General features: G+C 40.3%; 1 protein-coding gene across 1 annotated transcript; it reads left to right on the plus strand.

Annotated features, from left to right (window-relative positions):
* Window positions 1–1169: 1169 nt before the first annotated feature.
* Window positions 1170–21862, plus strand: STEAP4 (STEAP4 metalloreductase). Its single transcript, XM_082309950.1, has 5 exons — window positions 1170–1372; window positions 16555–17010; window positions 18372–18899; window positions 19520–19684; window positions 20701–21862. The coding sequence occupies exons 2-5, from the start codon at window positions 16555–16557 to the stop codon at window positions 20968–20970; spliced, it is 1419 nt and encodes a 472-aa protein (XP_082166076.1). The 5' UTR covers window positions 1170–1372; the 3' UTR covers window positions 20971–21862.
* The last annotated feature ends 672 nt before the right edge of the window (window positions 21863–22534 follow it).

Below are 22534 nucleotides of genomic sequence, written 5' to 3' on the forward strand. Positions count from 1 at the left end.
TACACTGTTTAACCCCAGACATGTCCACTGCCTCGGTGCCCTTTGCTCCGGTAAGCCATTCTGAGCCAGCTCATTCTCTTTGCCCATGCCATGTGGACCTTGCTGAATCTTCCAAGCTCATCCAAAGTGATATCACCTTTTTCAGTTCCTGGATCTTTTCCAGTGGTTCAGGCATCACACTGGCTTGTGCTCTTTGTCACAGTGCACAAATAACAAGGGCTGTTCCTGTCCTAAATCTCAAACATGATCTGATCTCTTCTCTAGAACTCAAGCCCTCAAAAACAGTTTCTTCAGCCCTAGTGCAGTCACAGATTGTTCTGAATGAAACTTCTTGTCCCTACTTTTTTTCAGAGATTACCTCTATGTTTTATGTTCTCTATGCCTTTTCTTGTTTTCCTAGTTAGTTTCCAGTAAGTCTTCCAAAGGCAAGCTGATGTAAAAAATATTTTTCTTTTACTTTGTTCCTCTTTACTGGCAGGCATTGCTTGCAAATCTAGAGTGCAACATTATTTAAATCCCCTTCAATTCATTTTCCAAACTTCTTATAAAATCTCAGTGCTAGTGGGACTCTCTTAGCCCCTTTCTCCTATCTGGACTATGATCCTGTCCAGTGATCTCTTGATGCTCAAGGCATCTGTTTTGAATTATGTCCCATTCCAAACAGATGTGTAACATCAAGAGCTTTGCAACCTACCAGAGGCTTATCCCTTAAAGACTCATTTCTTAATACGTATCCATCGCAGGCTCTGGCTCCACAGGATCACTGTAGCTGCCAAGAATATTTAGAGAATCTCAGAGATCAGGTACTTTCAACCATCCCCATGCCAAATTCCTTTCATCCCGATGTGACATTCTTACTGTCCCTACCCACAGCTGGAATGGCACAGGAGAGCCATGACACAAAAAAAGCAGCCCTCCTTCCAGGCAAATAGTTGCTGTTGTGCTTCTACAGCATTCTTGGCTTCTGCAGTTCTCATGTTAGTCTTCCAAGAGTAGGGGAACTCAGCCAAACCTTAGCTCTGGCAGATAGCCAAGGGGCAAGTCAGTGCCAGCATGACAAAAGCAACCACAGCTTCACCTCAGCTGTAAATACAAAGGCTGGGACTTTCCCTGAGACTTTGACGGGAAGTTCTTTCACCCCGCACAGACAGACAAGGCTTGCAACATCCCCTCATCTCGCCCTCCCCTGTGCGCTCGCCCTGGCTTCCACTAGATAAATGCCAGTGAGGCTGTCAGGGTTTCTGCACTCTGCTCCAGGCAATAGGACTTCTCTCCAGCTCCTGAGCTCTCTCTTGATCCAGCGCAAACAGAATCTCACCAGCTGGGAAAGCACTGGCTTGCCTAGGGGGACTGCAGGAGGTTGAGTGCACAGGTGAGTTTTACACAGATGAGACACGGGTTTCTCTCACTTCTGCAGGCGGGTATGGGGAACAGAATGGCTAAACTGTCAACCTGAGAAGTTTAGGCGGGCTTGAACTTAAATTTTTAAGTCTCCTGATAGAATTTTACCCCAGCCTTTCTCCCTGCTAGACAACAAAATACAAAGCCAGGCCATGTCTCTTGGTTTTGTATTGACATTATACAACATATTAGTCACTAAGAGCTGATGTAAGGAAGCACTGAGACATAGGGAGGGATTCGTATCTGTAAAATTAGGACGAACCAGAACTTTGGATTAGTCAATTGATATTCAGAGAGCTTACATATCAGATAACAAGTTTATTTAATCTTCCAGAGGTGTTTGCTATACTTAAAGAAGTGGAGAAAGCTTCTGCAAATAAGGAGTGGTCAGTGGGTTTTAAATGATGAAGCTAGAAAGCAGACTTCCTTTCCTAAGCCAGAACCAAAATTCTGGTTTGAATTTTAGTAGCAAGTGCAGGTACTACAAGGGTTTTTGATTTACCCCAAATCATAAGTTATTACTAACAACAGTTGGAACTAATGATTCTTTTCACTTCTGGATTCATATGTGGATTTCATGTTTTCTCTTCCCATTCAAGCAGCATATCAATTTTAATCTTGTTTAATATTTTATAAGCAAGGGGCTTAAATGCTGCAGAAAGAAATGGATTTTTCTTAACTATTGTCTTATACCAGCTCCACATTATTAATTCAGAGAACATTTACAGCTCTAAGAACTGTTCTTCAGCTTTGATATAGGAAAATTTCATATCCCCTCTAAATTTGCAACACAAACTGTCACTCAGACTGTAGGCCAATTTTTTCAAGACTGTTGAGACTTCCTAAAATGACGCAATTAGTGGTAGATATAAATTCTTTTTTAGATGTGGCCTTCCTGAAGCTCCTAGATTTGTTAATAGCAATGATTTAGACTAGCATGAAGTAGTACTGTAACTACATAGCAAAATATTCAAATAGTCATTGAGAAATCAAGCATCCCTGTACTTTCTTCCTCCATACTGGAATTTTCTCATACAAACATATTAAGCATTTTTCATATGTATAAAATTTTAGGCAGATAGCATGTTTTTAAATTACTTCTCTTAGTTACAGGCAGAAATTATAACTGGATATAATATAAGATAAGATATAATATAAGATATAAATACTTCGTGTTGAGAAATTATTAACAAAAAGTGTGTTGCCTACATTAGGGTTTTATTTCAGAGCAGGAGCTCACTTGGGAACTCACTCTGCTGCCCTCTGCCATGTACCTTGCGTGTTCCACATCGCAGAGGAGGCTGGGGACATGCTGTCTTGGCTGCTCTTGGGTGAAACAAAACAATCCCACCACTAATAGCAATTAAGGTCACAGGACCAGACCAGAGCTAGTCCAAAGTAAAAACCTCAGCAATGTGCCTAGCGTGGGCGTTGAGTGCTCAGAACCACCTTTTCCTCCCTACAGATCCAGTCCCTCAGAAATACAGACAGCAAGGCTGTCTGAGGCTTTCAGGGAGAGCAGTTAAAATCTGCATATTTTAAGGCCTCCCTCACTGCTTCCCAGTCTATTTTTATTAAAACCTGTTTATTTGGTAACTTCAAGATTTGAGCCAACCGTTTCTCCCATTCTGTTCTTAGTTACAGTGCTAGCAGAGTGGAACTGCAACATTTTAAACATTTTATTTTCTGTGGGACATTTTATAGATGTTGGCATTTTGAGTTTGTTTTTATTCTATTTAGATTTTAATGTATATTGACTTGGGTTTTTGAAAGCTGGTTTTTGGGAAGAAAAGGTAGGAACAGGTATTTGAATGTCACCTTTACAGATGCTTATTGCGGTTCAAATGTGGGGGTTTTTTTGTCCCTGCATGTTCTAAAACAAAAAATTGAGGTGTTTTTTCTTCTTTTGACATCACTGTTTAGACCCACATACTGTCTTTTTTTTTTTTAATTTCTCCGACATGTATTCCCCTTGGTGAGAGCATGGCCAATGAAATAGAAAATTCACTTACTTGATGTCGTAGACAGGGCTGTGAGAAATGGGTGCACTCTCAAATGTCCTCGTGGAGCATCTTCTGGGCTGCCGAAAACAGCTCTCTCCTACCTGCTGCCACGGTTTGGGCAGGGTGCTCCGGCAGGGCTGGGGCGGGCAGTGGGTGGCAGCTTGGGTAAGTGCTGGTTATATCGGTGCTTCTTGGAAACGGAGGAGGAGCGGGAATAGCTGCCAGAAAAAGCATTAATTAGAGGACTGACAAAGCTGCCTCCCAACCTCATAGTGACTACGGAGTACAGCTCTGGAGACACAATTGCAAAGGTGGCTTCAAACTATTTTTTTTTTACTTTACTAAACTGTTGAGGTGACCCTCTCCTGGTGGGATTACTGGAGAAATGCTCTAACTTTGGTGGTGGTGGTGTGCTGGAGGCACAGGTTCAGGCTACCCGGCTGAGGACTGCTCTTCTCATGCTTGGCTGAGCTGCTTTGTGTGTTGTGCTTGCAAAGGGCTGCAGATCACCCTGGTTCAGTGACAAGGCTAGGTCTAAACTTCCACTGGGAGATGCAGATCCCATGACTTGCTTAGGAAAACATGAGGTTAAGATTAAGTCAGGAGTGAGGAGAGGTTCTCAGCTCTGGATGATTTCCCTCCATGTGCTTTTTCCAAGTGGAGCAGCCTCACCAGGACAAATCTGAATATGCAGAAAAAACATTTCCATAAAGAGCATGCTATCCCATAAAAATGAGAATATTAATAAATTTCATTTGAATTCTACAACCTGAACTGCACCAGAGCTTCATATAACTTAGCACTTCAAAGGTGCTTAATTATAATAATCTGCTACAAACTGCTTGATCAATGGTGGAAGCGGCTCAGCCATCCACCTCAGACACATTACAGCACCTGAGGACTGGGATCAAAGTGTTTTACTGCTGCCTGTCACCAATCCATTAGTGATACCAACTATGCGAGCAAATTTCTGTAGGCCTCTAGATAAACAAGCCTTAAGTGCTAAGAAATTTAGTTGAGAGGTTGATTGCCAAAGAGCAAAACACTTTCTAGCATCATTAGAGCACAGGAATGTTTGACAAAGGATTTCTCTGGGGTGGTCCCATGCTACAAGGACTGTGAGAGCAGGAAATACGTAAAAAGACATGGGTACTCACAACAAGTGGGTAATTATGCAATAATCATAATAGCATAAAATGGTAATGCAATAAAGACAATGGGTTTATTCAGAAAACCCAGTTCCTCATTTTGTATTGCATTTCCTTGCTGGAACCGCAAGAGAGGGTCACCCTGCAGGAGGGAATTATTTTGTCCAATTAGGCAACTACAAAAGCAGCATGACACTTTGTGTTGTATCTCCTGGCACCCTCTTCTTTCCTCTTCAGCCAAGTTTAGTAAGAACACATAAGCTTTTCATTTGTCTATGCTCCATATCATGTCCCACATATCCACCTTTTCCTTCACTCCAACTGCACAGATAGGGCATGGCACACTCCCTTCTTGCTTATTGCGTGGTCTTGACATGCAGAACCAAGAACATAACTTCTGCCTTGACCCCACATATTTCACAGTGGTAGGAACAAGAGATACCCAGTGGCCTTGTCTGAGACCCACGAGCAAGTAGAAGACAGAAACCAGGGTGACCTCTCTCTGAAGGTAGCAGCCTCTGTGTAACAGGGCTCAGGCAGCACAGATTTGAAAGAGATCTTGTGTAAGGTTTCCTAGGCCCCTGTTGATCACTGCATAGCATAACGCTGCCTGCCCTGTGCTCCACTGCAAGCAATTCGGTGGCAATGCTGTGCTCCAAGAGCAGTAGCTCACAGGCAGTAGTACCCTGGCAGAGAGGTTTCATCTGTACCAACACCTGGGCTAGGAGCCAAGGTAATGACCCACTGCTGCGCACACCCATCCCCGCTTGCCAGGCCAGGGAATTACCAGCAGCAGCTTGGGCATCTGCAAAACCTGAGCTGAACTCAAAGGGAGCTTTGGTCAAAAAAAATAACAAACTATGTCTTTCCATTTCTCAGTATAGGATGCTGCTCTCAACAGTTCTGCAAATTTTTTATTAATCTCATCTCTGTTTTTTTCTTATTTTAAAAGCATGTTTTTTAAATTCAGGCTTCTCAGCAGATAATTTTTGAAGCCTGCAGCTTAAGGTTGTTGCTTAAAGACTCCTGAAATCATTGGCTCAGTAAGAAGCAGAATTTCTTCCATCTTGAGAAAGAACTAGTTTTTAAAAGATTGCCTGATTTCTTTTTGAGGAACATAATTTCTTTATTTCAGAAAATATCAGTGTTCATTTAGTCCTGAAGGCAGGCATGTCTCTGCAGATGCCACTTGACTGCAGTCAAGTAGGAGAGGAAAACGTTCACGTCCATGCAAAAGAAAGGAAGGAAACCAAAAAGAGCTAGTAAATACATTTAATGTACTTCATATGAAGTGAATAAGGGAGCTGATAAATTTATCTGCTGTTAAATTGTATGTCTTTAAACAGTTTTTTATATCAGCATTTTAGTGTATAGGCTTGTGCAAGTAAGAACACAGATTAATGAAGTTTCTGTAAAATCTGCTTGGCCCCATTCCAGACATATTGCAAATCCACATATATTTGTTTTGGCAAGAAAACTTCATGTTCATGCTCCTTTTTCTCAAATCTTTCATCATACTCTCCTTCCCACTCTTTAGATTTCTAAGAGCATAAGACAGCCAAGAACATCGCCACTGTGCCTCAGCAGCCACCTTACCTTTGATTTTATCACAGGTGTTATCATTTTCTTCCTGCTTGTGCCAACCCGGACCAAAAGCAAGTTAACTGAAAATCAACAATTCCATTAGTGTAAATGGGAAGAGAATCAGGCTTACCACGCACTCCTAGAGCTCATAATAAATACCTGGTTTGAAGTCTTACATTTTTAGCACTCTGAAGGTCTGGGTTTGTTTGGTTGCTGGTGCAATGCCAGCTAATTCCAGTCTCGGTGTATTCTACTGATGGGCTGTCAGTAAAACCATCCCAAATAACATCTCCTGGCTCGTCCTCCGTGCCTTTCGACAGACCACAACAACATGGGGTCACAAGTGAAGACCCATTTCTCACTTGTTTCCTTCTCTTTTGGTGGTACAGACATGCATGTGGGTGTGTGTACATCATGAATTTTTTAGGGTGTCCATTATTTTAGCCTGATTTCTGTAGGAAGTGAGATTTCTCTGATCATGCAGAGGTACATGAGTGTATGTTTATGTGTGTTCCTCAATCATTTTTTTAGTGCTGATTTCAAACAAATATACCAGGAGGAGCGAGGGCCCTGTTTTCCTTATGTTACATGAAAAAAAGGCAACTGAAGACTCCATAGAAGAATCCTGAAAAATGAAAGACTATGCTATGACTATATACATTTAAAAGACCTAAAAATCGACATGAGAAGAAATGTTATAGAAGTCATCTCCTGTGATTGGAAACAGCTTCAATCAGTGCTTGTAATCAGCCAAGAAACACAAACCCCTAGGAAGCCAGGCTTCATTATTTCTAGTCTTATTTCTCTGTAAAACAGAGCTATTTGTTAATGTCTCTAAATGGCAGATAAAAGATGCTCAGAAGAATAGCTTCACAGTGAAGGGATGACTCAGCAGGAATCCAGGAGGCACTTCTCCACATGTGGTGGATCTGAAAACATGTCTTTCAAGGTCTCAGGAGATCTTCTGGGCCAACCGGGATAAATCCAGTGCCCCCTGCACTGTAGGCAGGTCTGTCTCTCCTTCTCACCCTTGCTCACCTTCAGGTGTTTTATGAAATATTTTCATTCTCCTTGCAGGTGACTAGGCTAGATTAAAGCTTAATACCTACACACCTCAGAACAGTACAATAGCCCTGAAAAGACTGAGGAAATTACTCAAGTTATAGCTGGGTTCTTACGTGTTTATGGGAGCAGTTGGAGGTGGTGAGATTTCCAGTTCTCTCAGTACTTTGCTATGATTTAGACAACATTAAGCACATCTATTTAGGCCTATACTTCATCTGTTTGAAGAGCCTCCAGGCAGCTTTAGTGTTCTCCTGATAAAAAGTGAAGATGTGGGAAATGCAATGTCCTCTGCAGGAGGATTTATTGTCTCAAACAATTATTTTTTATCAGCTTTGTCAAAACTTGGAGCCCAGGATTTTCTGCTGAGAAGAACAGCAGATATTCATTTGCCTGAAAGAAAATTCATGAATAATTTGCTGTAATACGTTTGTTAGGAGCTATTCTGCTATTTTCTTTATGTGTTTAAGTACTGGATTAATCATGGGAGAGTAGTTTAGCCACATGCCTTTCAGTTTTAGGTGTATCAAGGAACAGAAAATGTAGTTTATAATTTAGGGAAGATTTGGTTCTACAACTGTCAGCTTATAAGAAACAGTATTTGTTACAGACTGTGTTCTTTCTCTCTCTGTGGGAACAGTAACATGAAATTTTAAGTAAATGAGATTGCCTCAGAGTAGTGTACATGTCTTTCCAAGGAGACTGTTTAAATCGCATTTCACCTGTTTTCCAAGCTACACCAGGATTACTGAATATTATGCATATGTGAAATACTTCATAAAAATATTTCCAAAGCTGCAGTACTACATACGCAAGAAATGAAGTATTAATCACTCTCTTTTTCTACTATATTTAATGGGCTACTATATGTAATTTTAGTGTATTAAGGCACTTTTGTCTAATACACACCTTTTGATCACAGATGACAAGACAAAATGGGATTCTCATTTACAAAAAAAAAAAAAAAACAGTTGGGGCTGACTACTTGTCAGTACATGCAATAAACAGCCAAGGCAGTAATGAGAATTAACTGTATTCCTGAAAGAAATTGTTTAACTTTGGAGAGCCTGACAGCATGGGAAACTAAAAATTACCAACCAAAAAAGTATAATTCCAAACAAAAATACGCACTCATTTACTTATTTGGTTGAAGTTCACCATGCCCATCCACAGTTATACAAGGATTTGAAGGAAGAAATTTAAAGAGAGACTTGATATAAAAAAAAAAAAAAAGAAAAAAACCCGCAACTTCCACTGCCTTTGATGATCTTGGTTGCAGGCACTGTTCTTCATTGCCACCAGCATGAGTACATGCCATTAGCATGGTGTCAAAGCACCGTGGTTACCACGAGTGCAGCCCACCCATGTTTGAGAATGATGCACGTTTATCAGGTAGGGAAGGACCACGTGTACACAGAGGCATTGGGGAAGCAAACCTGACTGAACCTGTTTAGTCGGTTCAAAGAGGTATGAGGAAGGTCGGCAGGACACGGGACACCTCCAAAGGGCTTATTTTCACCAGTTTGGTTATAAATGCCAACTCAAGATCAGCTCACAGTTGCACATCAGGATTAAGACGTGTAATCACATCAAGTCTGATGGCATGCTGGGCTTTCTCTCCATAGTGGTGGTGAGAATCTGGTTTCAAAGTGTTTTGAGAGAGACACACTCTGAATCTCTATTGGTGAAATGAGTTGCAATGTGCTTAGCCCTGCCTGTGTGGTTCAAACTATGTAAACAAGTTCTTGAATCCATGTAAGGAACTAAATGTTTTCAGGTTCTTCCTGACCAGGATGATACAGAGCTTTGGCTGAAAAAGACCTTTAGCAGAGGCTTGAGGACTTATATATGTGCATGTTGTGTGAGAAAGTTCAGCTGATCCTTGCTGTAATGACAATGAGAGATTTGGGAAAAAAGAAAACAGAAACAGACGAATTCTCTGTGTTAAAAGAGCAATAGAGTTAAGATTAGATGTAAGAAGTCATGTCAGCAGCTTAAAATGAGGTCTACAGGAGGGCATAGTGTGAAGCCAGACCACTTATCCCCAGATGTCCTGGTTTCACCACTGTACAAGCAAAGTTAAACACCAAAGGTTAGTGAACCTGAGGGAAGAATTAACTTCTTCATGCAGCAGCATACTATTAGAGTTCAGCTGTGCAATGGAATAAATTTAATAAGCTCCAAAGTGTCAATCCAAGTGTCTCCCCATCGTTATAGAAAAATAACCCTTCTGAAATCTGAAGAAAGAAGTTTTTTCTGGAAAGGTGAACCTAGAAAACACTGTTCATACTGATATTCTAGTACATGAATCACTGGAATACGCAGTCAATACTGTTGTCATGACTCATGTATAACTGTATATGAATTCACACAGATGAATCTACCCCCAGCATGCTATATAATCAGCCAGATGTATTATGTCAGGACCTTTATTTGCGTCCAGAATGTTGTACTAGAACAACAGCAAGCTGCTCCGGAGAGGCCATTCGCATGCCTAGCACTGTTTAATATTTGCATAGTGTAACAGAGTCCCTGCTGTTATTTACAAGGAAATAGCAGTGAAACCATTTAGTTTACATAGAAAGAGGGCCTTTGATACTTTGCTTTTTAAGGTTACGCTTCCATACTATTGGTTCTGCATATAATCTTTACGACCACTTTTGGGATTATGATTTTTACAATGAGCTCAAAAAGAAAAAAAAAAGCAAGATGATAAATGGATCAGTGTTGTAAATCTTGAGACTAGTCCCTACAGTAGACAACACCATAACCTGCCTGGATCACAGCTCTGCTGGCCATTAACTCTCTTCTTATTCTACTTATAAACCTTTCTTTTACATGGCTATGGATCAAATTCCTGGCAATGCTTTGGGCATTTATCTTCTCATAGTCCTTATATCCTGCTTCATCTTCTAAACTTTTGCCCTGAAGGTTTTGGAAATAGAGAGGAAAATACAGAGGTTCTGTCATGGCTGGGAGTGACCACAGGCCACCAGACAAGATCAAGTGCTCAAAAATGGACTTGTCCATCTAGCAGAATAATAAGCAAAGTATACTAGATTCCGAAGGTGGGAAGGTGATGTTCCACGAGAAGTACAATTTGAGAGGAAAGTGAGGTCAGAAGGCTTAGCAGCTGCTTAAAGAAACTATGTTAAAAGCAGAGACATAAAGATTGCAATGCAGAGCAAGGACTGCAGTAAGACAGCCACGTGGCTGGAGCTATGAGTTCTTCAGAAACTTCAAACTCAAATAGCATAAATAAATCAAAATCTATGGACAAGCACAGAAGAATAGTACTAATATGTTGATAAGATTTGAAAAGCCACAGCACAAAAAGAAATGTAGTTAGTAAGGTACATCTAGAATAACAAGAAGTTTCCTGTAAAAACATAAACTGTTCAAGGAAAATCAAGGAGAGAATTGATCCACCACTCAACTGAGAGAAAGCTATTGACTAATGACTCCAAGAAAGCCAGCTCTGTAATGCCTATTCTGCTCTTTCTTCACTAGAAGGGTCAACTGTGATGAAAGGGTTTACACCAGTAGCACAGAGCTGAAAATTCCAGCTAGATGACAGAAGAAACAGATTAGGCGGTGCTCAGGTGAGTTAAATGACCTGAGATCAGCGGGGCTGATGGAATTCACCTCACATTGTTCTGGGGATAACTGAAGCATTTCCACAGCCATTAATAACTATCTTTAAGAACTGTGTGGAAGAAGTAAAGTTTTGAAACACTGGAAAGGCAAGAATAACAGCTATCTTTAAAAGTAAGAAGAAAGAGGAGGTGCAGAATTATGGCCCAATCCATTTAAGTGCAATTATCAAACAAATAGAGGAAGCAAATAGAAGATAAGAAATGGGTTATAGGCACATGGATTAATTAAGAACAAATCATTCCAAACCAACCTCATTTCCTCTTATAACAGGGTAACAGGCCTTGTGAATCACAGAGGCTATCCAACTTGACATGAGTGAAGTTTTTAGTATGGTAAATGGTAGAGATTATTTCCAAAAGCATACTGGGAAAATGCAGTCTAGATTAAACTAATATAAGGTAAGGTTCTGCAGAACTCGCAAAAGAAGCATTTTCATTCTCTCAGTTAAGCATTGTCAAAATGGAAGACTACATTTACTGCAGATATACAGGGGGTCTCTCCTGGCAAAAGTCTTGTTCCAGAATTTCATTAAATGGCATAGATGCTGGAATAGATACTATGCTTATCAAAGCTGACGATCTGACAAAGTTGAAAAGGGCTGCAAGCATGTTAGAGGACAGGCTTAGAAATCAGAATGATCTTGACAAATTGAAGCTACAGTTTGAAAAAATATGGTGCTATTCAACAGGGATGAGTGCATGATACAGCTCTGAGTCAGAAAAAACTACAGAAATCAAGGACTGAGCAAGTGGCGTGGGGGCAGTCCAATTAAAGGATTGGGGGTAACAGGATGCATTTACATTAGTATTTCAGTTCTGGTCAGATGTATAAGCAGATCACCACGTATCAAGCTTTTCTTACACCACAGAGAGCTCCTGGAGCATATGAAACTAGATTCTTTTTCACGAAGCTGAACTAGAAGACATGCTTTAGGTGCACCCCAATGCACTGCAGCTGCTGATGGGCACTCAGGCTGCCGTACTGGACCAAAGTTAGTCCAAGGTGGAAATCTCAGACACATGGATAGTGTGAACATCATGTGCTCAGCACCAGCTGTTTCACTGCACATCTTGGTTCCTGTTGCCACACACTACTTGTTAAAGTACTCATAGCCTTAATGCATCGCAAGTTGGCTATGAATCAGCTGTGTTGTGCATAAGACAAATGTGACAGCGGGACAATGCGTTGTCTGTGAGGCAAGTGAAACAATCCTTTTCTATCTGGTAAAATCTCAGCAAGATACTGCATTCACTTTTAGCACCATACTGTTAATTAACAGTTGGAGCAGTTTAGCCTAGAAAGATCAGAAGAAAGCCATGAGAAAGATCACCACTCTCAGAAGCATGAGTTGCAGGGAAAGATCTGGGTTTTTTTTATCTAGAGAAGAAAAGGGTGAAATGGTAACAGCTTTCATGTCCAATAAGGGCTGCTGCAAAGAGACGGGGGATAAATTGACACCTGTGTCTACTCTGGAGGAGGCAATACAGATTAGACATAGGAAAATCTGTCTAATAGTATGGCTGAGAAAGCAGTAAGAGAGGAAGACTCCAGGATCCACAACACAGGAAGGTTTTACAAACAGGTTAGACAAGCATCTGTCAGACTTGGTTTAAACACAGTTCATCCTGCCTTAGGGAGGGAGGTGGACTAGATAATCTCTTCAGATCACTACCAGAGTTATTTGTTTTTCTTCTTTTTTAAATGTAAATAGTAAAATTATTCTTTCCTGCTCCTTTCATCTTGTCTTTCAACCTTTTGAATCATTCCACTGATCTCCCATCTGCCATTTCATGTTACATCTTTCTGATCTTTCCATTACCCATCCCAGCCTACATCTCAGTCCCATCTCTGCCTTTCCACTTTTGGCACTGTACTTCATCTACAGCATTGCTTCTGCTAGGAAATCCCTCCTTTTTCCCATGTGCAAGGCAATGTGCCTGTCTTCATTCAAATTCCTACATAACCAAAGTATTTACATACAATTGCTGAACTAAACATTGTACCTTCATTCAGTTCCCCTAATGTTTATGTAGTGAGTAGAAATGACAGTTTGGCATATTCAGCTTCTTTTTTTCTTTCAGCACCTCCTTTTATCATTACTGACCAAGTGGTAATCAGCTCAGAGATTACCACCATTTTCCTTAAAATAGGGTAATTCATTGTATAAGAATACAGCAACATGCAGAAGAGAAAGGACACAGTTAATCATTACAGAAGCTTACATGGATTATCTTTCAAATAACAAAAGGCATCACTAGTGTTCTAATGTTAGAGGGATGGATATAAGCAAAAATATTATGTATGGATACAAATCTCTATGCCTTTTCTCAGATAATATATGGGTACCTATATAAAAGAACAGACGATGATTATACGTTTCTTTGCTGGTATTTCTGCTTTCCCCTGGTGCTTTGAGAACACTCAGCATAACCCATGGGCACAGAACGGACCCCCACTGCCCTCAGCTGCTTACTGAGACCCCAGTGTCAGCCTTTGGGCTGAGCTCCCGGACACCAGACTGGCCCTGTGTTCCTTGTGATGTACTTCTGCTTCACATCTTTCACACTGATGTATGACAATAACACACCTTGTCCTATAGCAAATTAATATCTTCTCGCATTGCAGCTATCGCTGCCATGGACTCTGGAAGGCCATTTTCTTTGTTTTGAGTTTACACCCACCCAGTTGTCATCAGAGGCTGCATTTTCTTCAAATACACGCAGCAAAGCCAGAATTTATCTATGCACTGTCTATGTGCTTATAACCTACTGCCTGAATTAACCTCCAGAAGTTCACTGCAAAGCCCACAACCTTCTTTTAGTTCAACAACAGCCAGCTGGCAGTGGAGAAAATTAATTTAATTTCTGTCTTTGTTAGAAGGAGGCATGGTCCAGGAGGCCTGGGATTTAAAAGCAAACTTGCCTTGTCTTACATGTGATTTTCAGAAGTAGCAGATGCACTATTAAATTAATACCAGTTTTACAATATATTTAATTTGTTAAAAAATTCATTGGTGACCAGTTTATTTCTAATATATAATGTGTACCATCATAACAGCTATGGGCATCCCTTTTAAGTAGTTCTTAAAAAGTAAATTCTGCTTACTTTATTCAAGCAAATTGGCTCTCTTGTTAAAAATGGTATTAAGATAAATTAGACCACCAGTATTAAAGGCAGCTTTAACTCTTCAGCTTTCTATGGAATAATATTCACTGCCATGTACAAGTCCCTTTACATCTTAGATAGCGTTCCAAGAAACTGTATTTTGAAAAAAAGAATGTTCCTTACATTGATTTTTCTTTTCATCTCCCTCTTTTTCTCTTTTCTGACAAGATGAGTTCAGTGCTCACTAGTAAATGAGATGTTCAGTATTAGTGAACAATGGAAGCACATTACACACTTATTTCTTGCTGCTGTATCTATTTCTATATTAAATATTTTTATAAGCTCAAACAAAACATAACTTTAACCGATCTATCAAATATATTACCTGGCAACATCCATTTGAGTTTTGTTTCTCTCCAGTCTTACTCTGGAGAGGAGAATGATTTGCACAGTTCACTCAGCAATAACTTAATGTTTTCTTGAGAGCAAATACAGAAGTTTTGAACTGGATGATCATGTGTAACAAATAAGTTTTACTTTTCATTTTAGATAGGAGCCTGCTTGTTAAAAGGAAAAATTTAGAAAGGAAAGTTGAGTCTTATTAGGTACTGAGTTGGACCATTTATTAATACTACATATGCAACTCTTCTTTTTGAAATACAGACTATCCCCAAAAAGGAGTTTTATAGCTTTAGTGACATTAGAGCCTCATGGGACATTAATAAAGCCCTCAGAGAATGATTTTTAAATACGTCAAAGGACTTTGCATTTGTATGCATGTGTCAGAGCACACAGATATGCAAGAGACATTCAGATGGGTCCCTTTGAGTAGCTATGTTCACGCTCAGTGTGTTACTTGACGAAGTACACAGAGTCCAGCTGGGCAGCTGGGACTGCAGCTTCAGGAGCCCTGGGATTAACACCCTGCTGCGCTGCAAAGCCTCCCGTGGGACCTGCACGAGCCACACAGGCCACGAGCACACAGATCCTCGGGCCTTTCTCTGCCTGAATCAATGCCTTCCCCTAATGACCAGAACCAAACGCCCTTGGCAGCTCTCTAAATCCCAGGGCTCCCACAGCTCATTGCAAGGATGGTGCTGAGCAGGCACTGATGCCAGCTGAGGGCTAGCTAGCTACATCCAGAGCTAGTTCAAGCCAAAATCTTCGCATATGATTCTCAGCATTTCTCTGCCTAACTTGCTAATGAAGCTTACACCCTACAGCACAGGCCAAAAAGATGTGTGCATCCCTGACTCACGGCCCTTAAGTCGAGGTCACAGCAGGGTAGGGGAAGTTCAGGCTTGATTTTTTTTTATTCACCAAACAAATGCAAGTTTTGGGTCAAACAATTTAAAATCATGATAGATTTTTAAAAAGCAAAAACTGTTCTGGCTAGAGAAAAATACAAAAGAAAGTGAAGAGTACCATCTCAGTATTTTTAAATGGCAGAGTTTCATTCTGGTGCTTCACAGAAGAATGTAAGCAAATGGTTAATAAACAGCAATAGCAAAACAATAGTTTTGGGTCTAGCTAACTATTTCATGTATTTCTTTCCTGCAAATTGGAAAATCAGTTATTCCCACAGCTTTAATTAAGACAGTTACCTGTGATGCAGTGAAAGGCTTGAATCAGGGCTCCTGCAAATTAAATGGCTGCTCTAAGTACTAAATTGCTGGCCAGTCCGAGAGAGGGGTCTCTCAAGATCTCCTGTTGGAGGTCTTCCTTCGGGCCTTAGGTTTTCTGGTCTGAGTTCACCTTTTGTAAAGTGAGGACAACAGCATGTGGACCTACTGCAAGACCTTTGGAGCAGACCTTTTCGATTCTGTATGTGTATCATGGGTCTCACACTGCAAGTACAGAGCGCACATACTGCTATGGCATGGATAATACATTAAAGACTTTGAAGCTTCCAGGTACAGTGATAAAAGAGGATAGATAAAAACCTCAAAGAGATTTTTATTATGAGTAATATATATATATCAAAAATAAATGTTCAACATGAAATATTCCAATTGCACCGTCCAAATGCTTCACGGGACATTCTTCAGGAAATTGAAGAACAAAAATAAAACAAGCTGGCACTGACTAGTCATATTAAGGAAATACTGAGGACAACAGATAGGTTTGTAGCTACCTTTAATAGTATCTCTTCTTCAAGTATTTTACTAAAGACTTTCCAGGTTCTAATCTGATTAGAAACACACTCCTCTTTAATGTTTTTCTATAGCATAAATAAGCAGAAAGTACTCTGAAACGTGAGCAACCCTTGCTCTCTGTGCCTCTGTATCCTTTCCTCCTGCTTTCCCTTTGAGAGAGGAAACCTGCAACAGTTCAGCTGAATGTTAAAATCCATAAAATGGATGGAAAAGAGGGTGCTGTAAGAGACTGAGAGGTGAATATCCAGAACTCATTTTTAAAAAACTGTACAGAAATCTTCTGAGAGTGTGTATTCAGAAGACCATGCAGGAAGCATATTAAGAGGCAAGAAAACTCTCAGATATTTATTTTGTATAGCCAGAGTGGATGCTAACCTTTCATTTTCAAGAGACTGATGTTTTGCTTAGTTTGTTCCTGTTACTTTTTTTTTTCAACAGATGAATAAAAATTCTTCCAACAAAATGGCTTTGGCTCCTAACACTTCTAACAAAAGAGAGACAGTGTGCATATTTGGAACTGGAGATTTTGGAAGAGCTCTGGGGCATAAAATGATTCAGTCCGGCTACCCCGTCGTGTTTGGAAGCCGGAGCGCACAGACATCCAGCCTGATTCCCAAGGATGCAGAGGTGTTGAGCCACGCAGAGGCAGCACAGAAAGCGGCCATCATCATTATAGCAATCCAGAGGCAACATTACAACTTCCTTACACCACTAGCAGAAATTCTCCATGGGAAAGTCTTGGTGGACGTAAGCAACAACTTAAAAATAAACCAGTATCCTGAATCCAATGCAGAGTACCTTGCTCAGCTGGTGCCCGGCGCTAAGGTTGTGAAAGCCTTTAATACCGTGTCAGCCTGGGCCTTGCAGTCGGGCACGCTGGATGCAAGCCGTCAGGTAAGACTGAGCAACGGGGGTCTTCTGTGTCATAGAGTTATATATCGTACAGTTTCTTAACAGCTAGACAAAACACATATGGCACACACAAATCAGACAGGGTTGAGATAGAATTTTCACAATAATTGTCCATTTCAAATTAAATGTGAGCTAAACTTTACTATTGGTTTGTAATATGGCATGACAAGGAATATCAATGGGTTGCCTCCCAACTCAGTAAGGTGTTCGGAGACACTAGAGAAGCAAGGAAAGAAAGATAGCAGAGCTAGAAAGAGAGAGACAGCAAATCAGGAGGAAATGAGGGCTGCATCAGTTGTTCACCAGGAATGTAAAGATAAACAGAAAGGAGATAGGAAGAATATATCAAAGCAAGAATAAAATGAAGAGAGAAAAAAAAGGGAGGCAAGGGATATGATGGGGCAACAGAATGAGTATGGGCAACAGAAGTGAGCTGGAAGGTGAACAAATTAATAAAGTTTTCTAAATCAGAATCCATCACCACAGAAGTTAAACGCAACAACAGTGTGTGCAAACCATTTTGACCAGCTCCTTAACCACAGGCCAGCGAGCACAGAGCTGGTCATAGGAAGCAACACAGGAGCTTACTTGAAGACAAATCATTTATTTTTACCGTTTTCTGCTGCTCTGAGGGACAGTGCTGTTGTACAATACACGGTTTCAGCCAGCTACTCAAACCATTCCTAGCTTTGCTTTCTGCTGCCAGATAAATGGTTTTGGCTAAACTAAAGACGCAAGGACTTCGAAGCCTAGGCTCTACAAGCCATCATCATATCAACAAGAACAGAAATTTCCCCCTTTCTCCCAGTTCCAAAAGGAGTGTTGTCTTGCACACTCACAGAAAAGATGGTTTCTTCACTATTTTACTAGACTTGGAAAGAAATAATATTTACTTTTGTGATAGGGCAATCGTGTTTTAAAGATCTCTGTCCCCAGTTCCCTGGAGTCCTTACGAACCACTGTAGCAGCAACTGAAAATTTTGCTCCTATTTACTCCTACAAAATCTTGTGCTTACAAACTGCTTGCAGGTCTTCAAAAGAGTATGTTAAGTCTTTCAGGCAAAGACTTGTACTAAGTGTGTTATACATTGTTCTTTACAGATACAAAATTTTGCCACTTGAAACAATCTCCTTCCCCAAAGGAAAGACTTATATTCTTAGTTCTTGGACCTGTTGGCCAAGAAAGTACCTATAGGCTACTTTTTGCCTATATAAATTAAGGCCAGCAGGGAAGCCAAGTAGCCTAGGAGGCTTGTGCTCATCGTCCATATCCAGGTAGGATGGCAGTAGAGGATGTCACAAAAGTCTGTCTAAATAAAACTTCTGTTTGTTTTTGGCTGCAGGTGTTTGTCTGTGGAGATGACATGGAAGCTAAACAAATGGTGATGGATATTGTTCGTGCACTGGGTCTCACTCCATTAGATAAGGGATCCCTCTTGGCTGCTCAGGAAATAGAAAATTACCCTCTGCAGCTCTTTCCAATGTGGAAGTTTCCCATCCTTTTGTCCCTTGGCCTAACCGCATTCTTCTTCTTCTACTGTTTGATTCGTGATGTAATTTACCCTTATGTTTATGAAAACAAAGACTTTTCATTTTTTATTGTAATTTCCATTCCAAATCGGATCTGCCCTGTATTGGCACTCATCCTTCTCGCCTTGGTTTATCTTCCTGGTGTACTTGCTGCAATTATTCAGTTATACAGAGGTACCAAATACCGCCGTTTCCCAGACTGGCTGGACAAATGGATGCTCTGTAGGAAACAACTTGGACTAGTAGCCTTGGCATTTGCTTCTCTGCACGTTTTGTACACTCTTGTTATCCCAATTCGCTCCTTCGTAAGATGGAGAATCAGCAGTCGAATTGTCTCCCAGGTAAGTCTTGTTAAGCTCTATGTCTTCCTTTATTCTGGCCCTGTAACAAATACTACCTTCTATCTTGAGCTTCAGAAATCCATGTAGACAGTCTAATGTTCTTTACAATAGGGTTATTTTCCTAGTTTCTATGTTCCTTTTAATCATTGGTATATCCAAAGTTTGTTGATATTATGTTGAGTTGAGGGGACTTCTGGCCTCAGTCCTCCTCCTAGATAGTTTACAAATTAATAAAATAAGCAGGGAAAATTTAAACATTAATTTAAAGAAACATATTTCCCTATTTCTCCATATACCTTTAAGAATGACACATATTTTGACTTTTAAAATGGCACATATTTTGACTTTCTGACCTTATTTAACAACAAAGGATCACATACCTGTCCTCAACAGTAGGTCTACAGCAGTGTAAAACACACACCACAACTATAGGTACATCGAACCTATATGTAATATTATGCCTCTTCTGCTTTTTGAGAACGTGTTCAAGGTAAATCTCCAATGATTTTCAGAGAGTTAATGAATAACATTTATCTCCTAGTTACCTTAAAGGATATTTTTTCTGCATATTGATCCTAAAACTGCTATCACTAAGATATACCTGGTCTTCTTTTCTTCAGGTACTGAACAATAAAACAGAACCACTCAATACCACTAATGCCTGGCTTAGTGACTCTTATTTGGCTTTGGGGATTTTAGGATTTTTTTTATTTGTTCTTCTGGGAATAACTTCCTTGCCTTCAGTCAGCAACAATGTCAACTGGCGAGAATTTCGATTTGTACAGGTAAGAAAAAGACTTATTCTGAAAAACCTTCTTCCCTTATAAACTATGACCACAGGCAGGTTTACTAGAGACTTAGGGCTTTCCTCCATTAGTATCTCCAGATGTAATGTGTGCACGATCCACAGTCACACAGTGAAAAAAAATCTACATGGCTATACAGCTCACCTGTAAAAAACCACTACTGCTCTGATGGCTGTATATGGTACAGCTGGGATTACTGCATTAACAAGAGAAAATTGGGAAGACCTGAGCTACTAAATGACAAACAGAAAGCTGACATTGTGGAATTATCAAATTCCACAATTATACTAAGTCACAAAATATTTTAGCCATTTATTGGGCTAATTTTGTTGGTTCACAAGATAATTCAGTTAAAATGGGTCTGAAAAATGACTTTATAGCTCAGATCCTCTCAATGCCAAGCATCTAAAGAGAATCTGCAGTTTCTGCAGACTCTAAAAACTGCTGTGCCTATAAACAGGCTGCCCTTGGTAACACTATAATCTCAGCCCCCCGTTCAGAGAAAGCTTGGTGCAAGCTGCCGTGCCTCTGCAGGAGCTGGGCTGGCAGGGGAGGGGAGGCCAGGAAAGGGGAAATTACTATCAATGAATGTTTTATCAAGGCCAAAAACTTGCACAGTATGGTAGTTCTGGATGGATTAGCACTAGAGCAAATAAAAGCTTGGATCTCTCCACTGAATTTCAGCATTTTCACTGCATTTTCACAAATATGACAACCACTAGGCAGTATGTGTGAGCTAGCAAAAATGATCAGGATTATTGATGGAGAAAGAAAAACAAAAAGAAGTGTGTTTCACCTAGATCCATTTGAATGAATCTTCATTAAAAGACAGTAAGAGCCTTTATATTGTATAAAACAGTTTCATTTCAGCAGTCCCCAATTAGTCCCAAAGTTGGCACATTCCACAAAGCTTACTGTGTCCTGTAAATTGCATTTGTTCTGGTTTAATTTACTGTTTTAACCTCCACTTCTTTCTTTCCTTTGTTCTCCCCTAGTCCAAACTGGGATATCTGACACTGATTTTGTGCACTGCACACACGTTGGTTTACGGTGGAAACCGATTCCTGAGCCCGTCATCATACAGATGGTATCTTCCAAATGCCTATATGCTCTCCCTCATTGTTCCGTGCATTGTACTGGTTGTCAAATTTGTGCTTATATTTCCTTGTCTAGACAAACCTCTCACGCAAATTCGACAGGGCTGGGAGAGAAAGCCCCAATACTCAGAACAGTCAAATTACATTATCAACAAGTCTGCTGTATAATTAGACTAACCTGTATTACCAAAAAGAAGAAAAAAAAAAAAAAGATTATGAAGGCATATCAAAATGAAGTCCTGAGCCTCCTTTATCCGGAGAGTGAAAGAAAAAGTGAAAAACCTGGCCAGGCCCTGAGTAAAATAAAGCCACCCCAATGACAAGCTTAAAATACAACTCAAAGCCATTGAGTTCCTGCACCCCAGGCATGCTTTCACACGGGCACAGGCCCTCTCTTTTGCTCAGTATATCTCCCCTTGCCTATTCACCCTCCAATCCTAACGAGAGTATGAGAGAAATAAATGGTGCTCCATGTCCCTCCTCTGTTGTTCCAAACCTCCTCCAGGTCTGGCAGAACCAAAGTAACTTTTGGCATTAGATGGCATCTGCCCCTCTTCCCTGTCCTGCCCATTGAAGCTCAGGTCTACATGCACCTACACACATGGGTGCGCATTCACGCACATGAACACACACCCTGCTTCCACCTCCAGAAGCCACCAGCACCTATAGAATAGTCATGGGACGGATGCTGGCTGAGGAAGAGCTCTCTTCTTCCCAACATTAATTTATCCTCCATCAACATATCTTATCCAAAAGAGACCTATGTTCATACCTCAGAGATAGCTGAGTAAGATTTGTTTGGTTTGTGTACAGGAACTCTTATGTTCAAAGTGTATGGGCCAAGGATTACTGAATCCTTGCTTGTACTGCTCTACCAGAAACTCAGGTGGCAAGGGGATGGATGAGAGACCAAAATGCCAGAAAGACATGAGATGTGCTCACAAGCTTAAGCTTCTCTACAAGTAGAGGCAAAAAATGGTCAGTGATTTTTTGTGTAAGCAGTGAGTTGTAAGGAAAGAAACTGAAGGAAAATCATATTGTATCAGAGGGTTGTATTATATGTCATGGTTGTATCTCAAGAAGAGAATATTGTTGATTTTTCAAAAAATAAATCTTTGGATGTAATATTACAGATATTCTACAAAAAGATACATATTTTAACCACAATAAAGATTTTTTTTTACAGTGTTGAACTCTGTTATCATTTCTGGAACCTCTTTTGATATGATGCAGCTGCTGATACGCTCAGTTGCACAAAGGTGTTGGAAGGCCTTGAGCCAAGGAATAAAATGGGATCTTGTCTTCAGCCAGCTGCCTGGACTCACCTTCCCCCATCTTTGTTTGCTCCTTGGATGCTCACATAAGCAGTTCTTTGCTTAGTCATCAGTGTGAGCTGAGGATGTTGTGGAAAACCAGGATCCAGCTGGGATTGTGACCTCCTGTTAAACTGGAAACAGGATCTGACAGCCTCCTTCGCATTGGAGAATAAATAAAAGGCAAAATATGTTGGTTTTTATAGGAAGAGAAGTGCTTTCTATCTTTTGTCTCTCTGTTGTTTTCCTCCCTGTCCATACAGAGGATAAATACTCACAAATATGAAAGTATGAGCATGCTAACTAGTATAGCTAGCTGTACTTTCAAACAAGTACTATCAAGCAGATTTAAAAGCAAAAAAAAAACTATCTGAATGACACTTCGCAAAACATTTCTCAAAAACGGAGTCTTTTTAAGT

This window comes from Platalea leucorodia, assembly GCF_965183815.1.
Source record: "Platalea leucorodia genome assembly, chromosome: 1".
Classification (NCBI taxonomy): Eukaryota; Metazoa; Chordata; class Aves; order Pelecaniformes; family Threskiornithidae; genus Platalea; species Platalea leucorodia.